General features: G+C 39.3%; 1 protein-coding gene across 5 annotated transcripts in view; it reads right to left on the bottom strand.

The window, feature by feature from the left end:
- The window catches only part of LOC140344495 (histo-blood group ABO system transferase-like), a 103478-nt gene that overhangs the window by 11415 nt on the left and 72654 nt on the right, over positions 1–19409 (bottom strand). For 2 of the 5 annotated variants that reach the window (XM_072431651.1, XM_072431652.1), the window contains exons 2-3: positions 12720–12792; positions 7810–7866 (exon numbers count right to left, since the gene is read on the bottom strand). The exons of 2 other annotated variants lie outside the window; for them this stretch is intronic. In XM_072431651.1, the coding sequence (XP_072287752.1) occupies positions 7810–7866; positions 12720–12792 (130 nt within the window). Of the gene's footprint in view, positions 1–7809; positions 7867–12719; positions 12793–14215; positions 14238–19409 lie in introns of all 5 variants that reach the window. One more of the 5 variants, XM_072431653.1, reaches the window with a different exon arrangement.

The raw sequence follows: 19409 nt of genomic DNA, 5'->3' as shown, positions 1-19409 counted from the left end.
CTGGACCAGGCATGTTTGCAAAATAAAAGATAGGATAGAAAACAAAGAGGGGGTGTTGCTATATTTTCTCCAAAAAACAACCTATGCACTGGCCTATCTCCAAGAACTGTTTCCCCTGGGGTCAAAGCCCTTCAGTACAGGGCCAATTACTTAACCCTGCACTAATGCTCCAGGTAGAAACAGATCTCAGCAAACTGCCAGAAGATGTGTTGTGCCAGCCTGAGTGGTTATGGGTAAAATGACGAGGGACGTCGGCAGATGCGCGAGGCTATCTCCGACTATCACGTGTCCTCAGCAATTTACCAGAGCACTGGTAAATATTGCTGGTACCCAAAATACCTCAATCTGAGCAGAGGACAACACCCCTAAGCAGTACACACACTGAGATCCCACTGATGCCACCAGTATGTGACAAACACCCTCTCAGCCCTCACCCCTGCACATAGACTTTCCAGCACGCTCTGCACAGTCCACGCAACAGCAGGCCAAAGAGGAATTTGTCATGGGTGCAAGGTTTACCACTCCTGTTAACCTTAGCCAAACACACCTTCACAAAGTAGACTGCCACCACATGTTTAGACAGAAACACGCACTGTTACCCTTTGACAACCGCAGTTGAGCTTCTGCTTCTTTAGTGTCACCCACTGGCACACCAGACAGAGATACCACAGAAAACTCAATGTAGTACCCTGTTTCCCCGATGATAAGACACTGTCTTATTTTTTTTTGAAGGCCAAAATATGCTCTAGGGCTTATTTCAGGGGGATGCCTTATTTACCCATGAAGAAGACTACAGTACACAGTTATTGTTCATGTGCCATTCATGTCCACTTCTGATCAATCTCACGCGATTCTGGTAAGTAATCGGTGGGTGGCTTATTTGCGGGGGGGGGGGCTTATTTTTCATTTTTACCTAAAAAGGGGGGGCTGTCTTATTTGATGGCCCTGCCTTATCATCAGGGAAACACGGTAGCACTCCGGGTTTGCAAGGTACACTATTTCTAGTTAGAGCATTAAGAGATTCAGCTTACACTTTTTATAGCATTTTATAAGTAAACATATACAAAAACAGTGCATAAACAGGAACAGAAAAATATAGACTAATCAAAGCACAATAATAGAACTAGACCAGAACTTTAACAGAACTTATAGCAACAGCATAAAATAAAAAGGGAAAAAAGTGAAAAAATACTTAAGTAGAGTTGGTTTGCCTTGGTCCAGGTTGCTGCGTGAAGTCCACGTGATAGCGATTCAGCGACTCAAAGTGTCAGTTGTCCTTAGCAATGACGATGTTAAATGAGAGCTACCTCTTCTGGGCTGACATGGCTTCTTCTACGTTTCCACAGAGGTGGGACTAATAGGACCATCCAATGGTAGAAGAGCGGGGGGCTGTCTGAGGGGCTGTGCCCACATGGGTTATGATGTTCTGTAGACACGTCCCAAAATGCCTTTATTATAGCCATTATAATACCTTCAGTACAGGTTTTTATGAACTGCCAACCCCCAGAATTTTCATCCCCACAAAATACGAAGTTCACAAGTCCAAACGAGATATGTCTAAGGCCTTATAGTTTACCAGAACCGGCTGGTATGGTTTCATGAGGCCTAGGAGATTAGTTCTTGGTCTCCAAATGCTCCCCATAACAATCCAGCTACAAATCCATCATCTTTTACTATTAAAGAATAGTATATTGGAAATATAAAGGTTTAGGAATAAATGTCTTTCATATTAAATATCAGGGATGCTCAGTCTGGGACTCACTGAGGTTTTTGACACCTTGGGTCACAAGGTTCCAACTCTTACACAGCTGAAGACACACTGTCTACCGACATTAGTTAACAACAAGCTAAAGCAAAGCAAGATACCTTTTGTTATTTAAAGGGGATTTCCACAATATCACATTTTGAGTCCCTGGATTGACCCCCAGATGTGGTAGTTATATATGTGGGAGGTATTGATATAGGGCATCGAGCCATGAGGGAGTTGATTAGAGATGTGAGGCTGGTTTTCTTAAGGTTGAGGTTGGTATTCCCCGGGCTGATGTTGGTGTGGTTGGATATGGTGGCCAGGAGTAGCTGGAAGGGGGCACAGTCGGTTGAGAAGATTAACAAAGCTAGAAACAAGGTGAATAAAGAGGTGGGTAGATTTGTAGCGAGGAATGGTGGGATGGTGGTTTGGCATAGAGTTGGAAGACGAGACTTGGCGATTTTTGCGCAGGGATGGATTGCATCTCAGTGCTATAGGCATTGCTATGTGGTTCCTGGGTCTGCAAGATGGAGTGCGGAGAGCAATCTGTGTGTGGAGGGGCGCACAGGTGAGAGGTTACCCGTCTGTGTGCTGTGGCGGTTGAAAGGGTCTGAGACACTCCATTTTGTTGCCTGAGACTGCCTGAAATTAATTTCAGATCTAGAATAGATAAACTAGTATCTATCTATTTTAATAAATGAGCATGCGCTAGGATATATTGTTTTATTATATAAACCAGATGTTTGTTACAATAAAGTTGAAGATTGCTTGATACCATACGAGTGTATGCGTCGTTGACCAATTCTTCCCAGGCGCCTGTTCTGATGCACTGAGAGCTATCAGCCATTCCTGCCCATGCAGAGTTTTTCTCTGTTATTGATTTAAAGAATGCATTTTTTTCTGTCCCAGTTGACAAGGAGACACGGCTACTATTTGCTTTTATATTTAAACGTCGCCAGTATACTTGGTGTAGAATGCCTCAGGGTTATGTAGACTCCCCTGTAGTCTACTCTATTGATCTCCGAACTACACTGCGCCCTTGGACTGCCCCTCATGGTTCTGTCCTTCTACAATATGTGGATGATCTCCTCATGTAGTTTCACTCGGGAGGCCCGCCAGGCAGACTGTGTTAGTCTATTACTGTGGTTATATGCATGTGGACACAAGGTGTCAAAATTACAATGGTGTACACAGAAAGTGTTGATTATTTGGGCTTGGTCCTCAGTAAAGGTGAGAGGAAAATCAGCCATGCCAGAATTACTGCTGTACTGGGTCTGCCCCGCCCACAAATCAAGAAAGACATGTTAACCTTTCTTGGCATGATTGGTTACTGCCGGGAAATAAACAGGAGTATGCTCTTGTAATTGTGGATATGTTCTCTAGATGGCCAGAGGTTTTTCCTACTACCAATGAAACCACACAAATTGTGGTAAAGATTTTGTTGCAAGAGATCATCCCCAGATGGGGATGTCCGGTCCAAATCAACTCAGACAAAGGACCAGCTTTTGCGTCCAGGGAATGTAAGGAGCTTTTTAAAGCCCTTAGGATTGATTGGAAGTTCCACCTCCCTTACCACCCTCAAAGTTCAGGGGTAGTAGAAAGGATGAATAGAACAATTAAGGAATAATTAAGGAAAATTACTGGAGGTACGTTTATAAATTGGAAAAAGTTTTTGCCTGTAGCCTTAGCAGAAATTAGGATGCAGCCTAATAAGAATACTGGCTACTCACCATTTGAGGTCCTAATGGGAAGACTCCTTCCCTACTCCTTGGGGTCCAAAAGCCCCCGTGATAGAAAAAGGGTATCTAGAAGTAGTACAGACAGAATATGTGAGAAAATTTGTAGAAACTTTAGATCAAATTGAGAAAGATGTTGCTCGTGCTTTTCCTTTCTCTTCACAGGAACCTACGCATCCTTTCCAACCAGGAGATGTAGTGATAGTCCAGCGCCTGGCAAATGGATGGAAACAGACTGAGTTCCCGTTTGGACCACCCACTCGAGTGGTAGCAGTTACCAGGACAGCGATTCTCACGAAAGAGGCTCCGATTTGGATTCACGCTAGCAGAGTAAAAAGGGTTCTGGAGGTTCCTTTTCTGGCATCAAGCAGAGACAAAGAGGGTGAAGCAGGTGTGAAATCCCTGAAGAGTGCCCTATCACAGGCTGAAGATGTTGAACTCACAGGTTTCTGGGAGAGTCCTTTGCCTATTGACAATTTGTAACTTGTGTGTTCCTGCCCATATGGCTTACAACTACATGCATCTACCACCCTGAAGAGATACCTTTTCTGTGTGGCACACAGAGGAACAGGTCAAGAGTAAAAAGGACAATTGAGGCTGAAGTATCAGTCCATTTGGGAGATAATAGTATTGTGAAACTAATGAGAGCTCTAAATGTTAGTTCTATGTGTTTGCAGAACCCTCTTAACCTAAGACATATTACACACACATGTTTAATAGCTTTGGCCACTCCACACTCCTCAGAGCATAATAGCACAGTTGTGGTATAACAGACAACAGTATCCTGAATTCACATTACTCTCCCCCATATACTACTATTGTGGGGAATGTCATATCCGGAAGCCAAAGGATAAGATTATGGTAAGCACTGTTAATGTCACAGCAGCCCATAACTGTTTTAGTTTTGGTTGGATGTGCCTCAACCTCCATTGGATGAATGGCTCTGCAGGTAATAATGTTGGATACGCTAATGTCAAAGCATATTTGCAATATACATATAATAGTACTGGAACGTTTAATGGTGTAGGCATGAAGGTACCACTACTTAATGTTACTAATAATATAAGTTGTAATGCCACCCATCCGGTGCCTGGTGTAAATGAGGATATTGGACTACTCACTGGGTGGTTCCTATCCTGTGGTAATGTTACTTTCAATTATATCCCTGGTAATGTTACTGGAGGTCCTTGTGCCTTTTCTAGACTTACAGTAGCACTCCCAAGAGAGAAACCTACAAGGAATAATTGGAGAGGGAAAAGATCAATTGCTAAACAATTGTCTCCTGATTGTACCTCTGGGTTGCCTCTATTAAGTACTTCTGAGTATATTGGCCTGGGAGCATCTATTGTAGGAGTCCCAGGTTTGGCTATATATAATGCTTGTACTATAAATTCTATTGCATGTGATTTAGCAAAATCTCTGAATCATACCTCCACTGCTCTAGCCAATATACTGTTAGATTTGCAAGGTTTGAGGGGAGCAGTGTCAGAGAATAGATTTGCTGTAGATTATCCTTTGCTTAGGCATAATCTAAGATGCCAGAGTTTTAAGGGTATGTGTTGTTTCAATCTATCAGATTATTCAAAGTCCATAGAGGAAGAAATACAGGCATTGCAAGAAATTGTGCATGGTATTAAACAAGATGTGGGATCATCCTTATGGTGGGATTGGTTTCTGAGTTGGTTACCTGATATTACCTGGTTGAAAATATTATCTGGTTAAAAACGCTCTTTATGTATGGAATTATTATAATCGTCTGTCCAATCTTACTATGTTGCTGTATTCATTGCATTCCCTCCTTATTGCAAGTATTTCAGGCGTTCTGTCCTAGACCAAGGGACGTTGGACATGAGTACATTGAGTACCTACAGATGAATCATAAGAGGTAAAGTCATATTCATGACTTAAGAGGGGATTGACACTCCATTTTGTTGCCTGAGACACTCCATTTTGTTTCAGATTCTAGCTTAGTTATGAATGTATTCCTTGATTGTTTAGATTCTATAAACCTGATGTTCTGCCAAGACCAGTGTCCTTGTTAATTTTGCCAACTCAGATAATGTCAATTATTTATGAATAACGAGGTGTTTTGTACGTGTCTGAAAATATGTAGCTAATTATTTCAGATCTAGAATAGATAAACTAGTATCTATCTATTCTAATGAATGAGCATGCGCTAGGATATATTGTTTTATTATATAAACCAGATGTTTGTTACAATAAAGTTGAAGATTGCTTGATACCATACAAGTGTATGCGTCGTTGACCAATTCTTCCCAGGCGCCTGTTCTGATGCACTGAGAGACACTGGGATGGTGAGAGATCTGAGAGGAATAGAACCAAGAAACCTGCGGATCCTTTCAGCGGTATAGGTCTGGAAGGGTAAGGAAAGGCTACCTAATTGTAGGGTGCCCATTTAATTGTGTTCAGTGTGTGGCCCCTAAGGCGGAGCTGGGCAGCTAGGAGCTGATGTTGTTTTAATAGAAATTTATATCTATGATGGATGCGGACTTTACCTTTCCTAGACCTGCAGCCTGGTGTGTAGTACAATTTGGTTGGTTTTGTAAAGGAAGGATTGTTGTTAATATGGGAATTATTAATATTATTGGAGGTTTAAATGGTTGTGGAATGTTATACGTTAATTTGTTTGTTAATGATGTTTGTTAATTTTATATGCTACTTTTGTATGTTAATTTTTATGAGTTGTAAAGTTTGATAAAGTTTTATAAAGTAAATATTTATTCGTTTTTTATTATTGTTAAAAGATATTAATTTTATCTTAAATAAATGGCTTCATGCCAGCCATTTTAAAGCCCGGTTAAGATGTCAGTGTATTTTTGGGTGAAGGCTGGTACACACTGCTACACTTTTTATTTTTTAATTAATAAAAAAGGTGAAATCCCTGAATAGGACTGAAAAGGAGTGCAGAGCCTCCAGGGATACCTACTCCGGGGAAAGAGATGCCTTTCTAATGCATGTACACTGAGATTGGCACTCTTTTTTCCCCTTTACAGCAGGCTATATCTATATCTCACCTCGCGCAGTGCGAGATCGGGTGACGTAGTCAGAAGAAGATGGAATATTGCTGTGCCTGGGGCTTCCTCTGTCCCAGGACAAGAGAATTCTAGGACAGTCTGGGATCTGATACAGGAAAGTTCCAGCGCAAATGAGGGATCTGGGGAATTAAAGGTATGTTTGAGTTTTTTTTCCGTTTAGTTATGCTTTTAGAGGGCGGGTGCTACAGAGCGTATGGAGGTATACACTGTAGCTGAGGAAGATGCTGGCGGTTTTTGGGACATGGCTGAAGTAATTGGGGATGATTTTACCTCTATACTGTTCAGTATTGGCCAGGCTTTCATTTCAAATACTATCCATTTATCTGTAGTCTATGACAACATTAAAACCTAAAGACCCCTAAAGAGTACATTTTTGCTATCAATAGATAGATAGATAGAATGGTAAGACTGAGAAAAACAATAGCTGCTTGGTCACTATAACTGTTGCAATCCCTCAATGTAACCCTGTTGTCTTAAGAAAGAACTTTGGATGTTATCTGTGGGGATAGACTTGTCCTTGTTGGTGACAGAAAGTCCAAAAAAATTTTCATCTACTATCTTACAAGACAATCACTGGAAGCTACATTTTAGGATCTTTTTGCAGGAAGTTGTAGACTATTATTTCATGTTAATGTCCACAGGTATACATAGGTGAAACATATATACATATTCTTTACTTTAAATTTTAATTTACTTAATAAGAAAAGGAAAGCAAAAGCAAAATGTAATAGTTAATTACCCTCATTCACAACATGAAATGTTTAGGCAGTCTTTCTCAAACAGGATTCCATTAAACCCTTTGTTTTTTCAAGTGGTTGCTCCTTTAGCAGAGAACAATGGCAGGCTGACTTCTTGACCAGCGGTGTCTGCAAAGTTGTCGCATTTTAGAGCCTGGAGTGTAGGATCAATGGAGCGTCGTCTTTTGACTTTCAGGTATGTAACCACTGAAACCAATAACCTTTAAGCCTGTCTGTATAGAGGTATTTTTATTATTGGTTTTGATGTAATGTTATGAATATTGCTAAACATAATTTGATCTTAGGAAGGGGTGTATAAATGAATCTTCACCTACCTTTGGTGTTAAATATGCAAGCCATTTTGCGCAGAATTATTATTATATCTACAACTTACCACAAATGGTAGATAAACTAAATCTTAGCTGGACCAAGACCTTGAAATTACATAAAAAGCTTCTTGAGAAAAGGTTAGGTTAGCCTTGTTAAGAGTTTCTGCTATATCAGTGGTAAAATATTGCAACATAAATACTTACTGGGTTTTACAGGAGAATGTTACCCCTCGATTTCTACAGCTATACTTTACTGTGCACCTGGATGGAGAAAGCGTAGAAGAGGAAAAACATGATTTTTTACATTGCCAGGAGAATATGGTGTCCCTAAATGAATGCTAATACACAAAAAAAACTGCCATATACCTGTTTATTGGTTGATAGACCATCTAATTCATATCCAATGACAACCTGACACTATACCACCCCCACCTTTTCCCCTATGTACACCCCTACATCCGTCTCCTGTCTGACGGTACACCACCCACCCCTCCCCAATTTGCTGCCAGCCAATACACCATCATTTGTTACTAACCCATGCCAACCCCTCAATTGTCCCCTTCCTGACAATAAACTACCCATACCTTTACTCATCCCTCACTAACCCATAGTCTGCCAGCCTGTAAATGCACCATTTATTTCTCACCTATCTCTAGCTCCATCACTACATTTAGAACTATCTGGGGGTTGTGTATATACTCTGTATATTTTTGTGTGTAACAAAATAGGCAGTCATACAAGAAAGAGTAGAGTGTTCTCTACCTCCAGAAGGTATATGTTGGGAATTCTATGATGAGGAAGATTACATAATAGTGAGTATATTGACACAGGGAAAGAGATCATCCAGATCAGGATGTTTTCTACCTCCTGAAGGGATATATTGGGAGACCTGGATGCAGGCAGAGCCACTGCATACACATTAGAGGTATGAAGTGTAGAAAGAAAAACAGAAATATGATGAAGAGAAGAGTGTTCTATACCTGCTGGATGGGTATTTTGTACAGTCTAAATGCAGGGTGAATCATTGCATACAGTTTATGTTGTGTCCAGTAATCAAGGAGACAGGGTAATATAAAACAAGATTTATTTATAGGATTCACCAACTTCATACATGAGCAGTGTCGGTAGTATAATCTTCGGAGCAGAGCAGGGCAGGAACCAACCACACCAATATAGATTGTCTGAATGAGTAAACAACTAGAACAGTGACATATACAGGCCAGATGGATGAACACCACATTTCCCCTCTTGTACAAAAGCTTGTTTTTTTTTTTGTTTTGTTTTTTGTTTTTTAAATATGTTACTGAATGCAAGTAACAAGAATTGTAAACTTTAACACAAAACAGTACTATGCAAGTTAACTACATCACTACATCATTTACATAACTACATAGTCCTTTGTCCACATAGGTGGTCTTCTGACTCGTTGCGTATGCCTGGACAGTTCTGGTACCTGATCTCATCTCAGTTTGATCATCATCAGTAGTAATATGAAAATATCCTTCATCAAATGAAGCATCCGAAAAGTCCTGCATAACAGGTGCAGGATGACTGGCATTCCATTTACGTCCATCAGACAGTTTATAGGTGTATGGTCTTCATTGTCTTGTCACTCTAAGCGGGTTAGAGAATTTTGATTGTCCATTTCAGTACTCCAGGTTTCCTAAATCTAACTAAAGATCCAGGCTGAAAGTGAACTTCTCTAGCACTGCTTTTTAGATCAGTATATGCCTTACTTTTATCTTGCTGCACTTTAACAGTCTTAGCAACTGATGATCTCAGAGGCACTGGACATTGTGGAAGTTGTATGTCAGCAACATGATGTTTAGTGCGCATATGTCTGCCATGTAGCATTGCTTTTGTAGCATTGCATTGCTTGAGTAGTTGCATGTGTAGTTGCCCTGTAAACATATAAGAGCTCTGTACTAAAGATTTGCAATCTGAAGAGCTTCTTTAAGGCTTTTGTTGAATCTTTTAATCTCTCTATTTGTAATAGACATAAGTTTTTCTATGCACAGTATTTCTCTCTCACAGGAAAGATTCAAACTCAGATGATACAAATTGGGGCCCATTGTCCGACACCAGTTCCTTTGGGTTACCTTTTCTGCTGAAGACTGTGGTGAGAAAATTAATGACAGTAGCAGAGGTGACATTTGAAACAAAGGCAATTTCTGGCCATTTGCTGTTGTATTCCATTAATGTTATAGCAAAGCGACAGTCCACAGGGGCCGCTGAAAAAGGACCCACAAAATCAATAGCAAGCTTTTCCCAAGCAGAATCAGGGAAAGGCACTGGCTGAAGCGCTGACGTATGGGTCAGTTAGTACTCGGGCATTCATGCCTGGCCACCAGTACAATTCACGTAGTCGTTGCTTTGTGTTTACAATTCCTTGGTGACTCTCATGAACAAGTCGTATAAGACACTCTCTCAAAGACTCTGGCACCAGCAAACGATGAGATCCATGGACAACATAATCATCAACTAAAGACTATTCATATCTAATCCTGTAGTAAGGTTGTAGGACAGGGCTCAGTTTAGTTGCTGAATTTGGCCATTTGCTCTGTTGAATGTAGAACAGAAGCTTGTTTGAACTCAGATGCTGTAACTGCATCATTATCAGTGAAAGCCACAACTTCAACATCCTCATCCTGTACACCAGGAGCTGCAGGTAAGGGCAACTATGACAAACAATCAGCTGCAACATTCTGCAAACCTTGTTTGTATTGTATAGTGTAGTTAAAGTTAAATAGTCTTGCTGACCATCTGGCGATACGCATACCTGCTTGTCCCAATCCCTTTGTGGATAGCAGTGTGGTTAAAGGGCTATGGTCGGTCCATAACATAAACGAATCCACAGGTATGTTCTCCATTTTTCTGTAGCCCAAACACACGCTAGGGCTTCTTTTTCAACAGTAGAATATTTATGATCTGCCTCTGAAAGTGTTCTGGATGCAAAAGCAACAGTTTTTCTACCTATCTGCATGGCATTGTGTAAGGACAGTCTGAGGCATCACATTATGAGCTGCATAACAGTGTCAAAACTATGCTGAGCAGTTTCTGACCAGACCATGCTGGTATTTCCTCGTAGCAAAGCTCTCATCGGTTCCACAACTGAGGCATAATTGGGAATACATTTTAAATACAATGAAGTAAGGTCTAAAAAAGAACACAGGGTGTGGAAATCAGATGGCAAAGGTGCCTGTATCATAGCTGTCATATGGTCAGAATCCGGCAATAGTCCCTGTTGTGATATAATGTGACCCAGAAAAAACAGTTGGGTTTGTCTAAAACAGCATTTAGAAGTATTCAGTTTCATTCCTGCAGATTCAATGTGATTCAAAAACAACTAGGTGCAGAAACCAGGCCATAAGGTACACATTTGAAATGGAACAAACCTTCATGAGTAATAAATGCAGTGAGATCTCTACTTTCTTCATCGAGCAAAACCTGATGATAGGTGCATTATAGATCCAAAAGTAGGAAAGGAGTTAGCTCTTCTGAGTTCTGAAAATATTTCCTCAATATGTGGCAAGGGGTGACTACCAATAACTCTATGTGGTTCACGAAGGTCAACACACAGTCTTATACCTGTTTTCTTCATGGTCACCCCAATAGGAGAAACCTATTCTTGTGCATATACTGGTACATTTATCCAGACTGAAAACATATTTTTTATCCACACTTAAGACAGTAATTTGTGTAGATGCAACTTCCTGAACCTGTCTAGCAGTAGAATTACGGCAGATTTTTGCAAAGTGTTCGATTTTCTTACATTTGCGGCATTTTCGTCCTTTGTAGGGTATGCAGCATAGTTAGCTATGTGCTGTGTGGAACCACACCAGAAGTAGTACTTGTTTTGTGTATGTACAGCTCTGCCTGATTGTTGAGCCTGAGTGTATGTCTCAGGAGAAGTAGAGTCTGAATTCACAGCCTGTACAGTACCGGTAGTCCCCTGGATGAGGGATTTTTGCCTCTGCCACAGCAGTTTCACTTTGACCTGAAATTGTAATAGCCTTTGCAAGGGTTAAATCATGTTCCAAAAGTAATCTCTCCCCAATACGGGCTGATATTGTTTTTTCCACACGTTGATCTCTTATCATTTCCTCTGTTAAAGCACCAAACTCACAGGTACCAACCAGCTCTCTCAACGCTGCAATATAGAGTATTCTGGATTTGCCAGCATGCTGTCCACATTACCGGAATTTTTATCTTTCTGCAACCACATTTAGGCACAAAGAAGTTCTTTAGCGCAATGAGAGCTAAATCATAAGATTCATCTGCTACAGGTAAAATGTAGAACATACGCTGTCCTTCTGCTCCCAGGCAGTGAATAGGAAAATACATGTTTTCTAGCATCAGGTAAGGACTCCTGATTAGCAGCAAGTTTGTAATTCTCAAACATCTGAATCCAAGCAGCGAAATGCAGTGTAGGCTCACCGGGGTGTGGAAGCAAAGGTGCTGGTTGCTGTGGAGACAGAATAGACATCCTCGTCGCCAATTTTGTTGTGCCCAGTAATCAAGGAGGCAGGGTAACCTAAACCAGGTTTGTTTACAGGATTCATCAACTATATACATGAGCAGTGTCTGCAGTACATCTTCAGAGCAGAGCAGGACAGGAACCAACAACACCAATATAGATTGTCTTAAGGAGTAAACAACTAGAACAGTGACATCTACAGGCTAGATAGATGAACACCACAGTTTAAATGGTGGAGATATCACATGCAAAATATTGACATTTTAGAAAGTGTATTAGAAATTCCATGTGAACCCCAACTCCTTTTCTAATCAATGAACAAGAACTAAAAAAATAAGAAAATGTATCTATTGCAGAGGGTTAGAAAAATATTTTAGTGGATAAATGTAGTTTAAAGACAATGTATTGTTAGGTTCACATACTGTTTTTTGAATTTATCAGGTATTTTTATGTGAACATCAGACAGTTTGAATTTCTTTTGCTACAGTACTGTTTTTTCTTAATTATGTCATCTGTACAATAACTACAGTGTCTGATTTAGCATCTTTAGCAAATATATTTTCAGAGTGTGATTTCCGCCAGTCCAGATATCTTTTTTTTTATTACTTTAATAAGAGACCCCAGCAATTTTACTTACCACCAAAGTGAAAGTAGCAGCACAATCACAAAACACTTCATAAGCCACCATGGCCTCCAGTGTGCCCTTTCAGCTAAAATTAAGACATTAATAACGATAAGTGCAAAAAAATAACTTTACAGTTTATTTTTTCTGTTCCATCAGTTACTTTACATATCTTCCTCTACCATTTGTAAGCACAGATTCGCAAAAGTATGTTCTGTGGTACTGATATTTAATGTATGTGCATGAGTGATCATCATTTGGGCTCAGCTTTTTTCTTTAATGTTAATGGTAAAATAGAAACATTGTATGGCGGATTTGCATCATAGTACAACCAAGTAGTTTCTGCAGCCGAAGCATCTCTACAGGAAGTGTCTTCTACATTAACATAGGTAGAAACTCCCCTCTTATATAGGCCCTGATGTATCAAGCAACTGCGCGTAAGCTTGCTGCCCATATATACGCGCTGATATACGAGGTGTATTTCCGCGAGCCGGAGTCAGAACCGAGTGCTAGTACACTTGCCTTCACTTGCCAGCTGCATTCCTGCCTTGAGAAATAAGCAATATGGGGCCGAGAATACGACAACTGAGGCGATTAGTTTGCAGCTGCGCAATTTAGGAGGATCTGTTAAGCTCTGTCAATGGTGAGGTCATAGTAATTAAAAAGCGCACACCTGCTCCCTGTTCTGTGCACATCTACAGTCCATTACAGGTCAATTTGAATCTTTAATGCTTCTTCTTCTTTTGGGTAAGTGCTACATGTTTATGTTTCATTATACTCATTCACAAAATTCATTCATTTATTGTTACATTTGTTGCACCAAGCCTATAACATAAGAAATCATAGGAACAAATAGGCAATCTTTTCAATTCAAACCATGTTAAGCAATATGGCCAAACAAATTCTCTTTGCCTATTTCTTTGTATAATATCTCTTTGATATGTATATATACACACATAAATGCATACATTATATATATGCATGTATGTACATTACATTAGTGCACATAAAGCAAAACAAACAATATACACATAAAAAGAAAAAAACTTACCAGAATGAGGAGCCTTCTCTGGAAAATTGGCCGGTGCATTTTTCAACTGCTAGAACAGAGTTCACACGCACATAGCTGTTACGCCTTGGCGCACAACTTTGCGCATCAAACAACTGAGTTTTAATAAGCCAATTGTGCTGTTTTTAGCCAGTCAAATAAATCATAAAAGGGAACTGCTTAAAAACAAGCATAATTGAATTTTTAAATTGTATGTCCTGGTTGATTGTAAAGGAAATCACATAAAAACAAACCCTCCAAAAACAAACTACAACATTTTTCAATAAACTTTATTCAAAATAAACCCATTTGTTAAAAGGCCACATCAAATATAGAGAACACACAGACACCGCTAAATTTACATGACAAAATAAAAAAAACACACATTTAAACTCATACTTCCATATAAAGCCAAATTAGTTCAAAAATAGCCCAACAAATATTGCATTCCAACAATACTTACCAAACCGATATGCAATTTTGACCTATCAAGGGTGGAAAACTGGATTAGAAAATATTTATGCAGAACATTTCAAAGTGGTAATAAAGACATAATATTGAAATGAAACAATATGGCCACAAACACAATAACATAGCATTAACATTGACTTCCTAATTTGCAAAATTAACATTGAAACATTGAAGCTAATTAGTATATATACAGCATGATATAAATTAGTTAGAAGTGTTGCAACCAAACTAAAAAGTATCAAAACCACAACTGCAACAAATCTAATTAAAAATTAAGAAATTTTGGGAAGGAATATAATGTAACATAAAAATGTAGCACTTACCCCCAAAAACAAGCACTAAAGAAGGCAATTAAATAATTAATCAACTGAATAATTAATTGATCTGTAATGTAACTTTAATTCATTGACCTGTAATGGACTGTAGATGCGCACAGAACAAGAAGCAGGTGTGCGCTAATTAATTGCTATGACCTCACCATTGACAGCTTAACAGATCCTCCTTAATTGCGGAATCCAGCTGGCAAGTGAAGGCAAGTATACTACCAGCCGACTCCTGCTCGCGTAAATAGGTCTCATAAATCGGCACGTAGATACGTGCGCCGAGCTTCCGGTGAGCCTAATTCAGGCCCATAGTATAAACATATGAAAATACATATACATTGGTACCTCAGTATAAGTCCGCTTTGGAATAAGTCCAACTTGGTATAAGTCCTGTTTGGACACGTAAAATCTTGCTTGGTATACAACCTTTGTGCTAGACCTTGTATGGGTCAAAATGAGTCACAACACCGCACGCTACCTTTATTTACCTCCCTCGAGACAAAGCCACAACTGCCAATGAGCGTCAGTACGCCAGTTGCTACCATTCAGTGAACATCCCGCGCTATAAATCTCTGTGAATTACATAATATCTCCTCCTCCTCCCTTCCCTCTAAAGTTTCATATATTTCATTAAATTGCTTTTGTATTTATGTATTTTAGTATTAAGCAGTGTTTAAATTATTTTTTTACAGCCCCATCAATGTATAATATGCCAAAAACAATAGGATTTTTTCATGGGAACAGATTAATAATTTTCCTTTTATTTCTTATGGGGAAAATGTGTTTGGTATAAATTCCGTTTGGTATAAGTCCAAGGATCTGGAACGGATTAAGGACTTATACCAAGGTACCACTGTATGTTTATAAATATATATCTCCTTTCAGATTTTTAGACATATTAATATGTATTTAATTTTTATAGATATCTATACATGTATTTATAATAATTATATATATATTTATGTGTCAAAATATAAATGTATTTATACATATATATGTATACACACACACACATGTACATATACACAAATATCTATAGAAGCAAACAAGAAAGTGTATCTGCTTGTTAATTTTTTTGGAAAAAATCTAGTTTGCTGGCAAAAGCGAGCTCTCGTCCGCCAGAGCTCGCTGGATTTTATCACCCGGCGGTGTCTAGGTGAAAGATGTGTGCCATTAGAAAGAATTATTTTTTAGGAGAACAGTTCGGCACTAGTGATCATTTAAGTTGATAACTGCCAGGAGAATATGCCAGCATATTGTCGCTGGCAGAAATTTGGTTGGTAAATAGGTTTTTGGTGTCCTATTCTGGATCGTGATTACGCACACAAGCTTCTGATTTGGTTTGATGAATCAGGCTCAAAAGTATTCACTGAAACAAGGTCCTCACTAATTACCCTTTACATTGTTTTTTTAGTTAAAACTCATTATGATCACTTTTTCTTGTGGTGACAAATGTCATAAAAAATAGATTGTAACTATACTTTACAGGTATACAGATAACAATAAAAAATCTGTCAGGGATTCTAGCTTTCCATACTGCAGAACTTCACTAACATTTCATAGCCCAAAACATTTCTGGGCAAGACAAAAACAACAAAACCTCATAGGTAAAGTGTACACCTTTTACCAGATCGGCTCCTGTACAAACATTTTTAATTGGCCACTGTCTTCTGTTCGTCATATTCTTGTTGCCTATGGAGTTTAGCAAACTTTTTACTGAATAAAATGGTACCTCGGTATAAGTCCTTAATCCGTTCAAGATCTTTGGACTTATACCAAACAGGACATGTACTAAACAAATTTTTCCCATAAGAAATAAATAGAAAATGATTAATCCGCTCAACACTGCTTAAGACTAAAATACATCAATACAAAAGCAATTAGATGAAATAAATGAAAAATTACCCTCACTTTACTTTGCTGAGAATAGTCGAGTGCCTACTAAGGTGGTGCTGAGAAGGGAGGAGGAGGAGATGTTACTGTTTGGAAAGAGACTCCGCTTCCAATAAAATTTCAGGATCTGAAATTGTGGTGTTTTTTCTCTTTCTCTTTTCTGTCTCTTTTCCCTATTTGGACCTCGTTGAGGTTCACCATGTTTGACTTTTACTAAAAATCTGTCCAAAGAGCTTTGCTTCTGCCTTTTCCTCAGGATGTTAAGGAAATGTGACATTGTCTGGTCATTCCAGACAATGCTATTACGGCTTTTTGGGCTTTGTTGGTGTGGTACTTCTCTTCAAAGTTTTTGACATCCATCCATTTGCCAAAGATTTCCTTGAATAATTAAGTAGGGGCTTCCTCTATTCCCTGCACCTCGGAGCCTTACATCCAGACCCATGGACCTGCCCAGAGGGACAATATCCCCAACTATAGTCACAGCCTCAAAGTCCTCAAATCCCTTTCAGTCACTGCTTCTGGCCACAATTTCCTCCAAGCAGAATTCGTTGTTCTGTAGGAAACTTCCTGCCAGGCTTTGTCAATGAGAGTTATGCAATGGACAATATCAGCCCTAGAACTGATTAGAATACTCAAAGTGTTCCTGACCTGGGATATGTACCCTTAATGATCAGACATCCTATTTAGCCTATATGTAGTGTTATTTTTATTACTGATATACTAATTTTTACCTAGATACAGCCTTTACTTCAATCAAAGTTTTGTTTAGATATCACTAATTTCCAGCACTGTACCCTTACAACCCTTATTAAATTAGATACGTAAGTAAGAAATTGATTATACCCTACATTTTCTGTCAGCACAGTAGATTATCGATTTTCTGAGGCATTTAAACTCTATGGATACACCATGGACTTTCCTATGTATTGTGGGAGTTAGCCTGACAAATGGTAGGCAATTAGCAGGACTAGAAGCCGCATCAGGGTTTTAATTAAAAAAAACAACAACAAAATTATCCCAACAGGATGGCTTAACGTCAGCCGGTTCAAGATCAAACACATAAGCACTTATCTTCAGCTGTCCCGTGTTCTATAACAGTCCATTTTCAAATAGGCATAAAAAACTAGAGTCACCTTGTGTAGAGTCTTGTCCCTCTCTCTCTCTTGAACACGGTGGAGAGGAATGTTCTTAAGTCCTCTCCATTAGAGTTTTTTCCTCCCTCTGCTCCCTGGCAGCCATTCTCTTTTTACTCCCTCTGGGAGCTGCACCTGGACTATTCTCCACCAGCGGGGAAATCCCGGGATGAACTGATGGAACAGCCACACTTCAATCCCTGGAATTAAAGCACTGAGATCAGCAACCTGCATGGCACATAGCTGCCCTCTAGTACCATTCCTGCTGGTTGCCTACATATCCCCCCCCCCCCCTCTGCCCAAGGCCAGGGGACTGGGCACTTGACCCTTACAGACAGTGAACCCTTGATAAGGCATCAGCATTGATATGATGCTTCCCTGCCCTGTGCTCTACCACAAAATTACAGTCCTGTAGTGCCAGGAACCACCTTGTCACCCTTGCATTGTTCCCTTTATTTCGGTACATCCATGGTCCGATACCAACCAGAACGTCCTACCTGCCAAATAGTACCGTAGAGCCTCGAGGGCCCACTTTATAGCCAAACACTCCCTCTCCACAATTGAGTAGTTTCTCTCACAGGAGGTGAGTTTTCTGCTCAAATATATAATGGGGTGTTCTTCCCCATATACCTCCTGTGACATTACTGCCCCTAAACCAACCTCTGAGACATTGGTCTGGACAATAAACTGTTTTGAGAAGTCTGTTGCGATCAGCACAGGCTGACTGCACAAGGCTTTTTTTTAGGTCCTGAAACGCCTTTTCTGCCTCCTGGGACCACTGGACCATTACTGACTTTCTCCCTTTTGTAAGGACTGTTAATGGTGCTGCAATGGAGGCAAAGTTTGGGTTTTTCATTAGTTTTTCATTTATCACTTGAATAATGATTGTTAAATCTGATACAATCACTTTAAATTTTACTTGATGAGAATTGTAATTAATTGTGTTATTGATATTATTCTGAAAAAAATCCTGACATACCTATATATATATTATTGATTGTTCTCTGTAAACAATGTCAAAGCTTGTGTTAATGATAATACACTGAATAAATCCTTTTGACATACCTATATATATTATTGATATTGCTGTGTAAACAATGTATTTATTTCAATTTTCTTTATCATTATTCATTCTCTATCTCTACATATACAGACTGTTAAGCTTGCTTACTATAATATCCCTGAGGAAGCCCATTCGTGGAGAAACGCGTTGGATTCATTGCACTTTAAGCACGGTCTTCTTCATCACCCTTTTTTGAAATCCTTGAATATACGTATGTATATTTTTACCCATATACTGTGAAGTGTCAAATAGTTATGAGGTATAGATCTGTCTAAACTTGTTTACTTTACTAAATGTGTTTAAATACAACCATTTTGTTTCTCAAAACTATCTATGAGCCCAAAACTTCTTTCTTTCCCTCCTCTGATTTGAAGCTTCCAAACAGGAAGTATACCAAGTTGGACTTAGTCTAAAGGGGACGTATACCGAGGTACCACTGTATTCCAAAAATGTAGAAACTGTATTAGCTTAAAGAGTAAATTATGCCCTTGTTAATACTCACCATACTGTCTACTGTGTAGGTTGGCTCCTGAGAGGTGTTCAGAGACATACTGTTTGCTCAAATCCAGCTAAATGGAGTCAAATTGATTGGGAGGTTTCATAATACAGATGGACAATGAACCAAAAAATACAGTCAAAGCAACCCAGGAGTTTATTAAAGTAAAGAAGTGGAATATTTTTGAATGGTCAAGTCGGTCACCTGATCTGAACCCAATTGAGCATGCACTTCACTTGTTGAAGACTAAACTTCGGACAGAAAGGCTCACAAACAAA

The sequence above is a fragment of the Pyxicephalus adspersus genome, chromosome Z (assembly GCF_032062135.1).
Source record: "Pyxicephalus adspersus chromosome Z, UCB_Pads_2.0, whole genome shotgun sequence".
Classification (NCBI taxonomy): domain Eukaryota; kingdom Metazoa; phylum Chordata; class Amphibia; order Anura; family Pyxicephalidae; genus Pyxicephalus; species Pyxicephalus adspersus.
This window is presented reverse-complemented; position numbering and strand designations above follow the sequence as displayed.